The sequence below is a fragment of the Vitis riparia genome, chromosome 19, assembly GCF_004353265.1.
Source record: "Vitis riparia cultivar Riparia Gloire de Montpellier isolate 1030 chromosome 19, EGFV_Vit.rip_1.0, whole genome shotgun sequence".
Lineage (NCBI taxonomy): Eukaryota > Viridiplantae > Streptophyta > Magnoliopsida > Vitales > Vitaceae > Vitis > Vitis riparia.
The window spans coordinates 19,391,805-19,410,041 of NC_048449.1; the positions used below are offsets into that span (position 1 = coordinate 19,391,805).

General features: G+C 32.8%; 1 protein-coding gene across 15 annotated transcripts; it reads right to left on the minus strand.

Annotated features, from left to right (window-relative positions):
- Nucleotides 1–3: 3 nt before the first annotated feature.
- LOC117908892 (proteinaceous RNase P 1, chloroplastic/mitochondrial-like) lies at nucleotides 4–7,488 on the minus strand. Of its 15 annotated transcripts, none has more exons than XM_034822718.1 (4): nucleotides 5,711–7,042; nucleotides 1,038–1,087; nucleotides 838–951; nucleotides 4–219 (listed from the first exon to the last, which is right to left on the minus strand). In XM_034822718.1, exons 1-3 carry the CDS (start codon nucleotides 6,860–6,862, stop codon nucleotides 840–842), a joined length of 1,314 nt encoding a protein of 437 aa, XP_034678609.1. In that variant the 5' UTR covers nucleotides 6,863–7,042; the 3' UTR covers nucleotides 4–219; nucleotides 838–839. The 15 variants fall into 15 exon arrangements, 13 of the variants coding, with proteins under 13 accessions (XP_034678609.1, XP_034678608.1, XP_034678606.1 ...); XM_034822717.1 differs by having other exon boundaries at nucleotides 4–237; XM_034822715.1 differs by having other exon boundaries at nucleotides 838–1,087.
- Between the last annotated feature and the right edge of the window lie 10,749 nt (nucleotides 7,489–18,237).

Genomic DNA, 18,237 nt, shown 5'->3' on the forward strand with positions numbered 1-18,237 from the left:
TACCAGTCTTTTTTTTCCTTTTTCTTTTTTCTTTTCATTTTTTTTAAATTAAATAGAAATCTATTCTCATTTTTATTGCTAGACCTGAACATTTTAGACATGTACAAATACGAGCATAAGGGAGTATAATAATCATCACTCACAACAACTATGAAGAATGTACCTGATGCATATCGTCATCCAAAAAGGTCAGAAGCATAGAACTGTCTCCATACATCACTGTTTCATTGACAGACCCTGATGAGAATGCAGCACAGAACAATACAAATAAACTCCAGAAGATAGGGAAACAATTTCATTCACAACTTTGAAACTCATTTATGAATCTAGACATCAAGGCACTCGAATGAACCCGATAAACTTACCTGGAGAACATGCAGGCTCAACAAAAATTGAGAACTCAAATCTGAAACTTTCAGCACATTAGAATCAACACACATCATTTCATTTTCATTCTACTTCAAATTTCCCCTCCCAATACCACTTGCAGACTCATTGTCAGACTCCAAACATATCAATCTGCTAATTTCTAACACATAATGCAAGCAAGGCATATAAATTATGACAAGCGAATTCACAGAGGCTTTCATTTGAGGTTAGTGTACTTCAAATCTTGAAATCATGAAGATTAATTAGGGTTTTTAGTTAAACAAATTGAACATTGGAATATACTTGGGGTTCCTAGTAGTGTTTGGATGCTAAGAAAATTTGATCACACTCAATCAGGGGAAAAACAGCCATTGTTGAATTAATTAATGCCAAGAAATATAAGAGCAAGGTGGGAATATAGGGATGCTATTAAAAATCAGAGCTTACAAGTTTCATATCCAAACTCACCATTATGTAATCACCTGTGAAATTAGTTCTGGAAGAGTCATTGTCCATACAATGGACCTTTTGGTGTTAAACGGAATGTAAGGCCTTTTGCAGCAAACCTTGAAAGCAGATGTCCTCCAGAAAGTAGAAAACAAAACAGTTGATCAGCACATACCAGATTTGAGAAGTAGATGATATAGGTCAGATCAATTAAACCGTACCACTGCTTTTCTTTCTCCCACTTCTGCTTTTCTTTCTGCAATTTTTCTTCCTGTATAATGGATTTAATCAGTCATTGATATCCATAAAAGCATCTGCCAATTAAAATTCTTTCTTCTTTCTTTTGATTCTTTATTTTCCCTTTTTCTTCTCTGCATTAACTTCAATGGTACTCTTTCATCCTTTTTGCTCCAGTCCAACATTTTATCTGTCACTATGGTCCTCTACCTGCTTTTATTGCCACCCAACAATAGAAACATGCTGAATAAAATTACTTGTTGAAATGTTTCTGCAGATATGTTTGACAAACTAGACAAAGGAACATTTCAAAACATATTGAATAACTTGCCATTACAAGACGTGATAAAGAATGAGCTGGTGTCACATCAATGGAGAAATCAATGGAAATATTTGCAGAACATAGTTTTTAACAGTTCCTGGACCGAATCCATGGGTCAAGAAATTGTACCTTCTGTGACAAGGTTTATTTCCCTTCACCAAGGAACAAGAATAAAGAAATTTCATGTAGATTTCCAGTTTGAATCTTCAAATGATGATGATGTGAACAAATGGATCAGCTTTGTTGTTGAGAAAAAGTCGAGGATCTACACATAAACTTCGACATTGGTGACAAGCATATGGGGAGTCCATTCTACATTCTACCCCCAACCATTTTTACATGCAAATCATTGATTTTCCTCTGGCTCAAGTGCTGTAAGACCTCATTTTTAGATTCTATTGATTTACCCGTTCTTCGAACTCTAACACTCAGAAGTATCGAAATTCAAGATGAAGAGCTCAGAAAGCTCACTTCAAGCACCCGGCTGCTGGAGCAACTTTCCTTATTTGACTGCAGTAGGACAACCTATTTTAAAATTGAAACCTCTGCCAATTCAAATCTGAAACAGCTGGATATCATTGAGACTTCAGTTCCTTTTTCCACGAAACCAATGGAGATTAATGCACCAAGTGTAGAAAAACTACACTTCCTGTTCTTTGCGCCCAGGAGCAAATATCATGTAAAAGATTTAACCAACTGCCTTGAGTGTACCTTCGATGAGCCCCAGGACCAGCCCCAGGCAACTTCATGGCAGAATACATTCTTGCCTCTGAGATATCATCTAGTATTACTCCAGATTCTTCCCAGTTTCGCACATGTCAGAGTAATTCGAATGGGTAATCTCTGTGTTCAGGTATCAGCTTGTTTCAAACTAGCGTTTTTTCATAAGAATATCCACCATACCAATTTTTTTGAAACTTTCATTAACTATTCTGCAGGGTCTGTATAAAGCTTTGGTCCGTATGAGGATGGTATCCCTTTCTTGCACACGTCTGGAAATCAATGCTTCTTTTCAGAAGTGGGAATTGCCAGGCATTGTTGTCCTGCTCAGAGCATGCCCAGTCGTTGAGGATCTTAGATTTGTTATGACTCCAAAACACAAGAAGGTGACAATGGAGTGAGATATATTGTAACTCACCTGTATTGCAATTTGACTAATAGGCCTTGTTTGTGAATTTTCAGATACAACAATTTCTTGGAGAACCATTTGATTTTGAACCAATACAAATTTGGAAGAATGAAGTGAATTCGTTGGTGGCGACTCACCTTCGGAACCTGAAGGAAGTAAGGATCAAATTGCCAGGAGGGCGTAATAGGAGTCGGAACTTAGAGGACGTCTTTGCTAAAGATGAGTTTGGAAGTGAGCTAATCAGAGGACTTTGGAACCATGGCAAACATGTGCGGGTTCTATTCTCCAATGTGAAAGTCAAAAGTGAGTAGTGAAAATACCTTTAGCAGGATGAAAGCTTGAGACAGAGTTTAGGTACAAAGCTTCAGCGTTTGTGTTTGCGGCAAAAGCATTAAAGTCAAAATTTTGTCTTGTTATAAATTTGTGTTGGCATGTGTGGAAACATCATAATACTTGTGTTTGCCACAGGAATTTTAAGGACTGTAATTTCAATTTCCTTTACCTCAGTCTTTTGAGATCTGTATTGAGGTCAATCCCTGTTTGAAAGGGAAAAAGGTGGAGGGGGGAAGGGGAGGTTTCTCCAGCTGGATCAGATTTGGAGAGATAAGTTTGTCTCGGTTGCTTGAAAGAGTGGAGCTGTTCTGCATGGAGGAAAAAGGCTTCTTAGGCCCTTTGGAGTGGGAGGAAGAGGGGAGAAGATTCAAGCTGCAGTGTCATAGTAATGGAGATGGTAGGTTTATTCAATGTTCATAAACAAACAATTGATTAGAAGCCAGTAGATCACATTCCACCACTCAGTGCTACTCACTTTATATGTCTCCAAGTCAGGGCATCTGGATCAGTCAGTAAGCTTTAGCACACCAATATACATTGTACTTAGATTAGTCAAACTAACTGTAAAAGCCCACTAAGTTGAAGTTAAAACTAAGAACCAAAAATGTAATAAGCTAGATGTGTTGAAATGTGAATGTGTAGATGTGAAATTAATATACTGAACCAAAAGCATGTGATAACAATAAAGGAAATTAGTGCTAAGAAAGTGAAAAAGATAGAATTTTAAAGATAATGAGAAGTAAACAATATTTCTGCTGAACAGTAAAGATTATTAAACTGATGCTGAAAATTAGACAATGCCACTGGACATGGAAAATAAAGTTGAAAACTGAAATTGATAAAGATATGATATTGGTATTAAAAGGAATCTCTCAAAAAAAAAAATTGATATTGATATTGAAAGGCAAATTATGGATTCATACTGTATATTGTTGAAGATGACTTCCTTCCTGGAGCATAGGGAGCTATTAAACTTTTGATTTTTTTAATAGGTAAAGATAAGTAGTATATATAGAAAAGAGGAGACACCAAAAACAGTGCCCTCAAAGTATATAGTAAGTATATAGTATAAGCCTAAAGGCTCATCCCAAAGGGAAAGGGAAAGAAGCAAAAAACATCACCTGCCTTTACTTTGAGCCTAACCAATCAATGAAGCTAACAAAATAATTATGCCCTCACTGTCCTTCTTAGCTACTGAGTTCAGATTTTCTTTCTTTTAGGGGCCTTTCTGGTAAATGAAATATGTCTGGGACAGGTGATAGTCATTCCTTCTATTGTGGGAGCAGTTACTTCATGTCTTTATTATTGCTTCATGTTCCATATGATTTGCTACTTCAACCTAGGTGTTTCCAGTGTTCCTCCATTTTCAATGTTCTAAACATGGTTCTATATTACTATAGATACATTACAGTAGCTTGTTTTCCCATCATTGTTAACAATTGATCTTTTACTACTCTCCAGGTGGTCATATACTGAAGTATCACTATCTGTTGTGGTTTGTTTCATTTAACTTAGTGGACCTAAACAAGTCCAAGGATAAGGAATGATATGATTTAATCTTTCATTGGTTAATCGAGGCAATTTAAATCATTCAGATTTGCAATTCAGACAGAGTAAAATAGTTCCTTTTCGTTACATTTATTGTAAAAACTATAAAACTGTACCTGTTTATTAATAAGAGGAAGAGAGAAACAGAGAGAGAGAGTGAAGAGATCAATGAGGCTGTGAAAAGAAGGATGATTGATCCCAAAAAGAGAGAATGAGCAAATCAAAGAATACACATTTCCTCTCAAAGGACAATATACAAACAAAAGCTGAAGCAGCTCCTCAATACATTTTATTTTCGTCTCCCATATTAATTTATTAACCCAAAAAGGATTTAATGTGTTTAAACGTGATTGTTTTTGCATGTTTAAGTGTTTCTTATTTTTATAATTTAAATCACTAAATTTGATTCTTAAAAGTTAGTTTTTTTATTTTAAATTTATAAAATTATGAATTAAATTTTTTTGTTTAAAATGAATAGATTTTATTTTAAATTTGTTAAATTTAATTCATTAAATGTTTCAAAAGTAGAGAAATTATTTTCATTATTTTAAATTCTTTAAAAAACATAAAGAACAAGTTATGCGACTCTCTAGTGTCAAACATTCTTAAGAATGTCCGAAAGTACAATTCTAAATGTTATTAAAAGTATTTAGAAGTATAGTTTCAAAAGCCATAAAGATGTTGAAAATACAATGTTGGATAGTTCTAATCCATCCAATCTTACAACTCTAACTCTAAACATCTTTCACGAAACCCCGTTTTTTCAACTTAAAAAATGCACAAAAAAGTGTAAAAAAAATAAGTTGCTAGCAGTTGTCTTTAATCTAAACTACAAGATGCCACCAACATTCTCAGGCTCTGACACTACACATACGAGAAGCCCCAGATCCCAATTCTCCTCCCCAACTGTTAGTTGTGTAGCACAATCTCACAAGACTCTGCCCCTGGGATATCTTCCAATCAACTGAATATAGTCATCGTATCAAAGATACCCCTTGATGTCCCCCATACAAACCCAGTTAAGGAGAGCAATCTCTAGCATAACTCTATGGCAACAAGTAAATGATTGTTCAAATACAACAGTAGTGCCTTTGTTGCATTTGTTGCAAGCCATATACCAAAACTTCTTATATAGATTTGGAATGGAAATTGATGCCTTAATCCAAATATTTGTTTGTTGCATCAAAAGTTGATTGGCACCTAAAAAGAGATATTTAATAATCTAATCAACAATATATATGCATTTCCAAATTCATGTGCACCACAAATAACTAATTCTCCATGAATCTCAGAAACTTAGGGGAAGCAGAAAGCTGGTGCCTTACCTGAAATTGGACAAAATCTGCCTTAACTTCTCTTTGGCAAGCCAACTTGGTCAAAGAGCTAGCAAAGTTCTCAGTCTCCCTTGGATCAATATCAATGCCAACAAGCTTCTCGCCACATGACTGACACACACCCGCCTCATCCATCTCAGTTCTCACCACCTTCCATTTCCCTTTCCCCAGCCACCCTTGCCCATGCCAGCCCCCTCCTCCTTTGACAACCCCTTCCCTCACCTTCCCCACATCCCAATTCTCCTCCCCAACTCTTGCAGCATCTTCGGAATTGAACCATCGTTCAACAACCTCAGCAGTTGATTCTGAGACCTGCCTCACGGATGCTCGCAAGCGGTGCATCATCTGATACACCTGGTCCACCCACCGCGACTCCACACTAAGCCCAAGCAGAGCACAGAGCTCAGGTTCTTCAGCAACCACACCGGATTCCACCATGTGGGCATCAACCTCATATGCTCTATTCGCATCCCCCTTCTTACAAAACCCAAACAGTGGTGGTCCATACGACCTCAACTTGGGGGGAATACCACAACTCTTCATCTGCTTCACCAAACTAAACGCCATTTCTGGGTCCTCCATCGCACAGGCCAACCTCGCCGCACTAGTAAATGTAGCCTCGTTAGGTTCAATTCCATCAACACCCATTTGCTTAAAAATCTCAAAACCTCTCTTCAACGCCAAATTCACCACATTCTCATCCCCATTTGACCCCGAACAAGAGCACAAATACAATAAAACATTGTAATTGTGCTGGCTAAGCGGAACCCCTAGACTCCTAGCCTCATCATAAAGGCGAAGAGCTTCCACAACATCACCGCGCTTCGAACACATATCTAGTTTAAATCTGAGCACTCCTTCAGGCGATTCTCGGCTGGCCTTCTTCCTGGCTTTGTTGGACATTGTTTTTGCTGCTGCTGACGATTCAGAAATATATTTATTGGTTGCAGAGAGAGCTAAATTCGAGAAATGCGCTGATTTGTTCATAAAAATGCGATCTTTGATGTAGGGACTGTAGGTAGTGGGTTTGAAATGGTGATGAGAGCAACCGTGGAGAAGTGGGCGTAGGCGAGTATGGCCGACATGGCAAAGTATTGGGGTTTTGGCGAAGAAGAAGGAAAGACCACCAGCGCGCGTCAGCATCACTGCCGATGATTGTTCCTCCTCTATTTCAAATAGATGCGCAGAGAGCTTGAAAGGTGAAAAAACAAACAATTAATGGCCTGTTTGGTTTAAAGGAAAAGAAAAGAAATCGTGAGCAAGGAGGGCAATAGTGGCAAGCATGGATTGAAAAATCGGAATTTATCGGCGATATTTCGGTATTTTTACCGATTTTTCGGGATATTTCCCGATATTTCCTTCCAGTCCAGCCCGCGCATACAAAATCTGTCCAATTTTTTTTATAAAAAAAAAAACATAAAATGCTATTTGGTAATCTGATCATGATTTGCAGGCAAAGGTTGTGTTTTTCAGCCTGGCTCAAAAATCGTGGATTTAGGGTTCGTGAAATTTAAATCTAATGGCACAACAGCAAAGAGACCCCTAAAACAGATCCAGAAAACACAGGAAGCAAAAGAAAAGCAATTTTTTTGGTTTTCTTTGGGGTATTGCATGGATTTTCTCGGAAATCAAACGAAGATGAATTTTCCCGGAAATCGAATGGGGGATGGATTTTCTTGGGAATCAAACGGGGGTTGCAAAAAAAATAATAATAACATGATTAGCACCTGCGAGGATTGAGAGTGGCAGAGGAAACCTCAGGAAAGGGCTTCTTGATGCCCGAGTGGGTAAGCTTTTGATTTTTAGATTTAGTAGAGATTAAAAAAAATAAAAAAATAAAAAATAAAAAATAAAAAAAAACCCAAATCATGACAATAATTTTCCTCGGTCTATATAAATAATTATTAATTATGGACCTTTACTTTGATTATTAAATAAGTTAATATTAATAGAAAAAATTGATACTATGTATTTTTAATAAAATTTAAAAAATTAAATCTCAAATAAAATATTTTATATAAATTAATTTAATTTTTCATTTAAAATATAATAAAATATATTTTAATAAAAATATTTTAAAATTTTTAAAATAAATATTGTCTTCAACAAAATGAACTTCTTTCATCTAACAATATAATGAAACCACATCGACCTCTTCCTTATAATACTAAAGATTATTGCAATCTCTTATGTATTATATTTATGTATAAATTGTTTTTATTCAATAAAATCAAATATTTCTTAACTCAATTCTAACTTTATACACTTTCAAAATTCATATTTATTATTTTTAAAATTCAAATATCAAATATACCGATATATCTCTCCTCTCATTCCAATTGGTGGTTTTGCATGGCTGCAATTCGGCGGGTTGGACCGGATTAAGAGTCTTGGATGAGGTCTGACTCAACCCACCCAACACTCAACCCGAACTAAAATGATTAAATTCGGGTTGAATTATAAATTCCAATGTTTCAAATAAATTGTAATTTAATGATGTACAATTCATATCAAAATTAGAAATAAGTTTTATGATAAATTAATAATTTTTTTTTTTTTATATTTATTTTTATTAATAGTTATCTTTATTGAAAATTGAAATTAATGTTGGGCTTTGTGGAGCCTAGTTTTGTTTAATCCAGTTTGACAACTCGACTCGAATAATATTGCATGGCTTTTTAATGGGAGATTTATTGAGGCCTGTTGGACCCGTTTAACCCATTGTAGAACCACCTTTTGTAATTAGGGTTTTTTAGTGTGGTAGGGTTGCCGTGTTATATATATAGAGAGAATATTGTAGCCGCCAGGTCGTACTCTGTATTCTTCCCTGATAATAGTGATATCCCTGCAACTCCGTGGATGTAGGCAAATTGCCGAACCACGTAATACTGTCTTGTGCGTGTGATTGTTTTTCTTTGGCGTTTGTTTTCTCTAATTTTTTTTTGTTACTCACGGGTTGGGAATTCGGTTTAATTCCCTACAACTGGTATTAGAGCCTAGGGTTAGGTTTGAGTGGGAGCAATGGCAGAGGAAGCAGGAAAGGCGTCTGGAATAGAAAAGTTTGATGGCACAGACTTTGCGTATTGGAGGATGCAGATTGAAGATTATCTCTATGTGAGGAAGTTGCATCTGCCTCTTTTAGGGACAAAACCTGAGAGTATGAAGGCTGAGGAATGAGCGTTTCTTGACAGACAGGTTCTAGGAGTTATTAGGTTAACTCTGTCTAGGTTTGTTGCACATAATGTTGTAAAGGAGAATACCACAGTAGATTTGATGAAGGCTTTGTCCGGTATGTATGAAAAGCCGTCCGCAAACAATAAGGTGCATCTGATGAAGAAATTGTTTAATTTGAAGATGGCAGAGAATGCATCAGTAGCACAACATCTGAATGAATTTAATACAATCACAAATCAATTGTCGTCTGTAGAAATTGATTTTGATGATGAAATTCGTGCTCTGATCGTCTTGGCTTTTTTGCCAAACAGTTGGGAGGCAATGAGGATGGTAGTAAGCAATTCTACGGGAAAGGAAAAGCTCAAGTACAATGATATACGAGATTTAATTCTGGTTAAGGAGATTCGCCGAAGAGATGCAGGTGAAACCTCAGGATCTGGTTCTGTCCTAAACCTTGAGACAAGAGGCAAAGGTAATGACAGAAATTCAAATCGGGGTAGATCAAATTCCAGAAATTCTAATCGGAACAGAAGCAAATCCAGAGCAGGCCAACAAGTACAATGCTGGAATTGTGGGAAAACAGGTCACTTTAAAAGGCAATGCAAAAGCCCTAAGAAGAAGAATGAATATGATTCTGCTAATGTTGTAACAGAAGAGGTACAAGATGCATTACTTCTTGCAGTAGACAGTTCACTTGATGATTGGGTTTTGGATTCAGGAGCTTCGTTTCATACCACTCCACACCGAGAAATCATACAGAATTATGTTGCAGGTGATTTTGGGAAGGTGTATTTGGCTGATGGTTCAGCCTTGGATGTTGTGGGTCTGGGAGACATCCGGATATCGTTGCCCAATGGGTCTGTTTGGTTACTGGAGAAGGTTCGACATATTCCTGACCTGAGGAGGAATCTGATTTCTGTTGGACAACTTGATGATGAAGGACATGCAATACTATTTGTTGGTGGTACTTGGAAGGTTACAAAGGGAGCTAGGGTATTGGCTCGTGGAAAGAAGACTGGTACTCTGTATATGACCTCATGTCCAAGAGACACAATTGCAGTTGCTGATGCAAGTATTGATACAAGCCTATGGCACCGTAGACTTGGTCACATGAGTGAGAAAGGGATGAAGATGTTGTTGTCAAAAGGAAAACTACCAGAATTAAAGTCCATTGATTTTGACATATGTGAAAGTTGCATCTTAGGAAAGCAAAAAAGGTGAGCTTTTTGAAAACTAGCAGGACACCGAAGGTTGAAAAATTGGAACTAGTACACACTGATTTGTGGGGGCCTTCTCCGGTTGCATCCCTAGGAGGTTCAAGGTACTACATCACCTTTATTGATGACTCAAGTAGAAAGGTATGGGTTTATTTTCTGAAAAATAAATATGATGTATTTGAAACTTTTAAGAAGTGGAAGGCCATGGTTGAGACAGAAACAAGCTTGAAAGTAAAATGTCTAAGGTCAGATAATGGAGGAGAGTACATAGATGGAGGGTTCAGTGAGTACTGTGCTGCACAGGGAATTAGGATGGAGAAGACCATTCCTGGGACACCACAACAGAATGGTGTGGCTGAGCACATGAACAGAACTCTCAAAGAGCGTGCTAGAAGTATGAGGTTGCATGCTGGACTACCAAAAACTTTTTAGGCTGATGCTGTTAGCACTACAGCTTACCTGATAAACCGAGGACCATCAGTTCCCATGGAGTTCAGACTTCCTGAGGAGGTTTGGAGCAGTAAAGAGGTGAAGTTTTCACATTTAAAAGTTTTTGGTTGTGTTTCTTATGTTCATATTGATTCTGATGCTCGTAGTAAACTTGATGCAAAGTCAAAAATATGTTTTTTCATTGGCTATGGTGATGAGAAATTTGGCTATAGGTTTTGGGATGAACAAAACAGGAAAATCATCAGAAGTAGAAATGTGATATTTAATGAACAGGTTATGTACAAGGACAGGTCAACTGTAGTGTCAGATGTTATAGAGATAGATAAAAAGAAATCTAAGTTTGTCAACTTAGATGAATTGACTGAAAGTACTGTCCAAAAAGGGGGTGAAGAAGATAAGGAGAATGTAAATTCACAGGTAGATTTGAGTACACCTGTAGCTGAAGTTCGCAGATCTTCCAGGAACATTAGACCTCCGCAGCGTTATTCACCTGTTTTAAATTATCTCTTGTTGACTGATGGTGGTGAGCCAGAGTGTTATGATGAAGCCTTGCAAGATGAGAATTCAAGCAAGTGGGAGTTAGCCATGAAGGATGAGATGGATTCCCTGTTGGGGAATCAGACATGGGAACTAACTGAATTGCCAGTAGGAAAGAAGGCTTTGCACAACAAGTGGGTATACAGAATAAAGAATGAGCATGATGGTATCAAACGTTACAAGGCCAGATTAGTTGTTAAAGGGTTCCAGCAAAAGGAGGGCATTGACTACACAGAGATATTTTCTCCAGTTGTGAAGATGTCAACAATTAGACTTGTGCTTGGAATGGTGGCTGCAGAAAACTTACATCTTGAACAGTTAGATGTGAAGACAACATTCCTTCATGGTGACTTGGAGGAAGACCTTTACATGATTCAGCTAGAAGGGTTCATTGTTCAGGGACAAGAGAGTCTAGTCTGCAAACTGAGAAAGAGCTTGTATGGCCTTAAACAAGTTCCTAGACAGTGGTACAAGAAGTTTGACAGTTTTATGCATAGAATTGGGTTCAAGAGATGTGAAGTTGATCACTGTTGCTATGTTAAGTCTTTTGACAATTCTTACATCATATTACTATTGTATGTGGATGATATGCCTATTGCAAGGTCTAACATTGAGAAGATTAATAATCTGAAGAAGCAATTGTCCAAACAATTTGCAATGAAGGATTTGGGAGCTGCAAAGCAAATCCTTGGTATGAGAATCATTAGAGATAAGGCTAATGGTATATTGAAGCTTTCACAATCAGAGTATGTGAAGAAAGTTCTCAGCAGGTTCAACATGAATGAAGCTAAACCAGTGAGCACACCCTTGGGGAGCCATTTCAAACTAAGCAAAAAACAATCACCGAAGACAGAAGAAGAAAGGGACCATATGAGCAAGGTGCCCTATGCCTCAGCTATTGGCAGCTTGATGTATGTTATGGTGTGTACAAGGCCAGACATTGCACATGCAGTGGGAGTTGTGAGCAGATTCATGAGTAGGCCTGGAAAGCAACATTGGGAGGCAGTCAAGTGGATTCTAAGATATCTGAAGGGTTCATTAGATACATGTCTTTGCTTCACAGGTGCAAGTTTGAAATTGCAGGGTTATGTAGATGCTGATTTTGCTGGTGATATTGATAGTAGAAAGAGTACTACTGGGTTTGTTTTTACTCTAGGTGGTACAGCTATATCATGGGTTTCAAATCTACAGAAGATTGTTACTTTGTCTACTACAGAAGTTGAGTATGTTGCAGCAACTGAAGCTGGAAAGGAGATGATTTGGCTACATGGCTTCTTAGATGAATTGGGTAAGAAGCAGGAGATGGGCATTCTACACAGTGACAGTCAGAGTGCAATTTTTCTTGCCAAAAATTCGGCTTTTCATTCAAAGTCGAAGCATATACAAACAAAATACCACTTTATCCGTTACCTTGTTGAAGATAAACTGGTAATAGTTGAGAAGATTTGGGGATCTAAGAACCCAGCAGACATATTGACTAAGGGTGTCACTATTGAGAAGTTGAAGTTGTGCGCAGCTTCAATTGGTCTTCTAGCTTGAGGACAGGAGGATGAGTTGCAGGGATGAGGGATTGTTTCTTGGAGGATAGTGGTTTGATGTTGGTGATTGAACTAGTCTCCAAGTGGGAGATTTGTTGGGCTTTGTGGAGCCTAGTTTTGTTTGATCCGGTTTGACAACCCGACCCGAATAATATTGCATGGCTTTTTAATGGGAGATTTATTGAGGCCTGTTGGGCCCGTTTAGCCCATTGTAGAACCACCTTTTGTAATTAGGGTTTTTTAGTGTGGTAGGGTTGCCGTGTTATATATATAGAGAGAATATTGTAACCGTCAGGTCGTACTCTGTATTCTTCCCTGATAATAGTGATATCCCTGCAACTCCGTGGATGTAGGCAAATTGCCGAACCACGTAAATACTGTCTTGTGCGTGTGATTGTTTTTCTTTGACGTTTGTTTTCTCTTTTTTTTTTTTTGTTTCTCACGGGTTGGGAATTCGGTTTAATTCCCTACAATTAAGTCTTATAATAATTTTATAAATTTATTATTTATTTTATATATTTGTTGTTATTATTATATTTTTTATTAGTAACCTCAAATATATAATGATTGATTGAAAATATTAAAATTAGAAGGATATGACATGTCTATTCTAATATTAATATTTTCAATAAAAAAAATTTAGATATTAAATAAAAAGTAATTAATTATTTTTTATTTGATTAATTAATCATAATGAATATAATTATACATAATTGAATTTATTTTTTATTATTTAATAAAAAATAATATTTTATTATTTTTTGAAATTTGAAAACTAAAATAATAATCTTATTCAAATAAGATTTTTAACTCTTATAAAACTAAATATATATATATATATTTTTTAATTATAATTTTCTTCTAAAATACATCAAAACTAAGTATGAAAGTAAGGGCACTTATAAATATTTGGAAAAAAAAAAAAAGGCCTTCGTTTTGTGACACCTATCATAATGTGAAAATAAGTATATTTTAAACTAATAAGAAACTTAAATTTAATATTCAAATAAGTATTTAAATTTTGAAATTAATGTATTCTTATCTATAATTTTATATAAATAGAAGAATTATTGAAAGAAAAGATAAATAAATAAAAAAAAGAGTTGGATAGAACTTTATAGTTTTATTGCAATGGTAATTAGCCCTTAACTAATTATATCAAAAGGACGATATCTCCTATTTGGAAGATAGAATAAGATATTTATATATTTTTTGAAACCGAAATTATCTTATTTGAAAAACTCGAATAATTTTTTGTATATATATAAATAAAATTCAAACTTTTTTAGACTAAAATATTTCTTTTCAACAATAAAATCTAAGCCTTTTTTTTGTACGTATAATGACAAAAAGAAATCGAACATCAATTTTTATTGAAGTAAATTTCTTATAAAAATCAAGCAAAAATCATTCTTAAAAAAAAATCAAATTGAATTACCTTTTTTTTGGTAAAAATAAATGTGTAAAATCTTTTTTAATCATATTTAAAAATATTTTTCTAAAAAAAATAACAAGAATTTTCTTTCCTTTTTTTTTTATAAAATTAATTTTGTAAAGATTCTTTTTCTAAACAAGTTTGTAAAGATCAAAATTTCGTTTTTTTTTAATTTTATAAAATTGTTGAGATTTTCCTTTAAAATAGGCAAAATTATTTTTGAATAAAAGTTGTGAAAAAAGTTTGGTTTTAAATATTTTTACTAGATAAATCTACAAGAATTTTTATTTTGTTGTAAAATTCCTTTTTAAAAATGAAGTTTGGATTGAAATATCTTTGGTAAGAAAATCTATGTAAAACTAAAATAAAATCTTTCTTTCATAAAAATTGTAAAGTCATTTTTTAAATAATAAATTCTTGATTGAAATATCCTTTTAAGAAAAAAAAATTTTAATAAAATTTAAGCAAATTTCCTTTTAGATAAACTTGTAAAAGAAAAAAATTTAAAAAGTAAATTAAATTTAAATTTCTTAGATAAATTTGTAAAAATCCCTTTTAGAAAAAGGCAAAATTCCTTTTTCTTTTAAATAAACTTGTAAATAAATATTATTTTTTTAATAAAAGTAAATCAAGATTCTTTCCCTTTAGTTAAAATTGTAAAAATGTAATTTTTTTTAATAAAAGTGGATAAACTTTTTCTTTTAATAAAATTAAATTAATCTTCATTGTTTCGTTTCAAAATCAACCAGAGTCTCAATGATATCCAACTCTTTCATATTTGAATTGGCAAAGGTTTCAATTTTAAAATAGGTTCTCCTACTGCAGTCAAATAAGGAAAGTCGCTCAAGCAGTCGAGTGCTTGAAGTGAGCTTTATGAGCTCTTCATCTTGAATTTCAATACTTGTGAGTGTTAAAGTTCGAAGAATTAATTAATCAATAGAATCTAAAAATGTGGTCTTACAACACTTGATTTTCCTCTGGCTCAAGTGCTATAAGACCACATTTTTAGATTCTATTGATTTAGCCGTTCTTCGAACTCTAACACTTGCAAGTATTAAAATTCAATATGAAGAGCTCAAAAAGCTCACTTCAAGCACCCAGCTGTTGGAGCGAGTTTCCTTATTTGACTGCAGTAGGAAAACCTATTTTAAAATTAAAACCTCTGCCAATTCAAATATGAAAGAGTTGGATATCATTGAGACTCTAGTTGATTTTCACATCAAATTACCTTTGCAATTCAAGCTCACTTCTCTAATTCACCCTAGATCTTACCTTTAGATCCTCCCTCCTCCGAGAAAAACGAAATTTAGTCACTCATGCTTGGAGATTTGGTCTCACAAGGCATGTTTGACTAGTGAGAAAATGAAGGAAAATAAATAATTCTATAGAGAGAAATCTGGAAAATTCTACAATTAAAAAATGTCTAAAAGTCTTCTCAAATTAGAAAATCAAGTTTCTATTTATCAGCCAAGGTCAAGTGGACACTTGGCATCATCTAAGAGGTCTCAAGAGGCTTCTTCACTAAGAACTCTGGAGTTTAGTAATAAAATGCCCATTTCGCATGAGATCCAGCATTTTCGCATGAGTCCCAACAATTTCGTATGACTGTGCGAAATGGAAAATGCATCAGCACTAATTTTACCTTCTTTGAGCATTTTGTGCGAAATTTTCGCATGGTCATGGCAAATCAATTTTTAATTTTCCCTTTGAGTTGTAGCCAAAATTACTTTCTGATCCATTTCGCATGACTGTGTGAAATTTTCGCATGACTGTGTGAAATTTTCGCATAATCATGCAAAATGGAAATACTTAATTTTTCAACCCCTTTTTGTCATTTCTTCCATTTATTTCTTTTGAATCCACCTCAACCACCTTCAAATCAGCTCCAAAGCTTGGTCCAAGTGGATTACATTACTTCTTTCATTATTTAGATCATCATCAACTTTATTTGTTTTTTTTCAATTTGATTCATCTCTTTTGTCACCAATTTATCAAAATCATACCTTGAAATAACTCCAAAACTTCATAAAACTTGTTAATAACTCTTGCAAGGGTAACAACATATTAATTGCATATTTTAGGTACAATTATTACTCAAAAGATGTGAAACTCATAAGAATTATTATCTAAAATATATTCTTTTTAAATAGTAATCATTTTTTTTTAATAAATTACCTTTTAAAAAAAGAAATAAATAATAAATGGAAAACTTTATGAAACCAAAATTATCTTATTTAAAAGACTCAAATAATTTTTTATATTTATAAATAAAATTCAAACTTTTTTAGACTAAAATATTTATTTTCAACAATAAAATCTAAGCCATTTTTTTTGTACATAGAAATCGAACATCAGTTTTTATTAAAGTAAATTTCTTATAAAAATCAAGCAAAAATCATTCTTAAAAAAAATCAAATTGAACTACCTCCTTTTTTTGGTAAAAATAAATGTGCAAAATCTTTTCTAAATCATATTTAAAAATATTTTTCTAAAAAAAAAATAACAAGAATTTTTTATTTTTTTTTATAAAATTAATTTTGTAAAGATTCTTTTTCTAAACAAGTTCGTAAAGATGAAACTTTGTTTATATATATATATATATATATATATATATATATATATATATATATATATATATATATATATATATATATATATATAATTGTTGAGATTTTCCTTTAAAATAAGCAAAATTCTTTTTGAATAAAAGTTGTGAAAAAAGTTTGGTTTGAAATATTTTTACAAGATAAATCTATAAGAATTTTCCTTTTCTTGTAAAATTCCTTTTTAAAAATGAAGTTTGGATCGAAATATCTTTGGTAAGCAAATCTATGTAAAACTAAAATAAAATCTTTCTCTTCATAAAAGTTGCAAAGTCATTTTTTAAATAATAAATTCTTGATTGAAATATCCTTTTAAGAAAAAAAAATTTAATAAAATTTAAGCAAATGTCCTTTTAGATAAACTTGTAAAAGAAAAAAAAAATTAAAAAGTAAATTAAATTTAAATTTCTTAGATAAATTTGTAAAAATCCCTTTTAGAATAAGGCAAAATTCCTTTTTTTTTTAAATAAACTTGTAAATAAATATTATTTTTTTAATAAATGTAAATCAAGATTCTTTCCCTTTATTTAAAATTGTGAAAATGTAATTTTTTTTTTTTTAATAAAATTGGATAAACTTATTATTGTTTTTTTTTTTTTTTTTATTTATGTTTTTTGTATATAAATTCCAAATCTTTGAAGATAAGCAATAATTTTGAAAAAAAAATTATAGAATTATTATCATTATTATTTTTAAGTCCTAATCAAACTGCAAAATTTTTCCTCTAAATTTTTTTAATCAATCTTTTTTTAATAAATCAAATAATAAAAATCATTTTTTGTAAATAAAAAAATGGATTGAAACATTTTTTATAAATATTTTTTACAAAATTCACTTTTTTATTAATAAAATTGAATTGCTACTTTTTTAAAATAAAAATGTAAAAGTCCTATTTATTTAATTGAAATCTTTAATAGGTAAAGTTATAAAAATATTTTTCTAAATAACTTGTAAATTTTTATCTAAATAAAAGTTGAATTGAAATATTTTGTAAATAAAATTGTAAAAGTTCGTTCTCTTTGCAAAATAAATAAAAATATTTTTTTATTGTAAACAAAACCAAATTGAAATTTTTAATAGATTCTTTTAACAACCATGAATGTAAATAAGTAAATAATTTCCTTTTTCTAAATAAGGTGTAAATATTTTTCTCAAATAAAATTTGAATTGAAATATTTTGTAAATAAAATTGTACAAATTCATTATCTTTCTAGAAAAATGAATAAAAATTATTTTTATTATAAACAAAACCAAATTGAATTTTTTAATAAATTCTATTAAGAGCAATGACGGTAAATAATTTTCTTACAAATAAAATTAAATCAAATCAATTATTGAAAAGAAATCCAAACCTTTTTCTAAATAAATAAATTGAAATTATTAATTAAAATTTTTTTTCATAAATTCCTTTGGAATTTCTTGAAAAACTCATTTTTGAAATATCTTTTTTTTTTTTCACTTAAATAAATCCATTTGCATATTTTTGTTATGTCTTTATCAAGAAGTGACACAAGTTGTCTTTCTTTTTAAAAAATAAACTAAACAAGTTTTGGTGACTCTTAAC

What these genes read in the sequence shown, in the direction of transcription:
- LOC117908892 (XM_034822715.1), bottom strand. Translation starts at nt 6,862, where the DNA reads ATGCTGACGCGCGCTGGTGGTCTTTCCTTCTTCTTCGCCAAAACCCCA. An exon ending in CAGATTTTGTCCAATTTCAG is followed by an intron (nt 1,088 to 5,710) that starts GTAAGGCACCAG and finishes TCCATTATACAG; the next exon opens with GAAGAAAAATTGCAGAAAGA.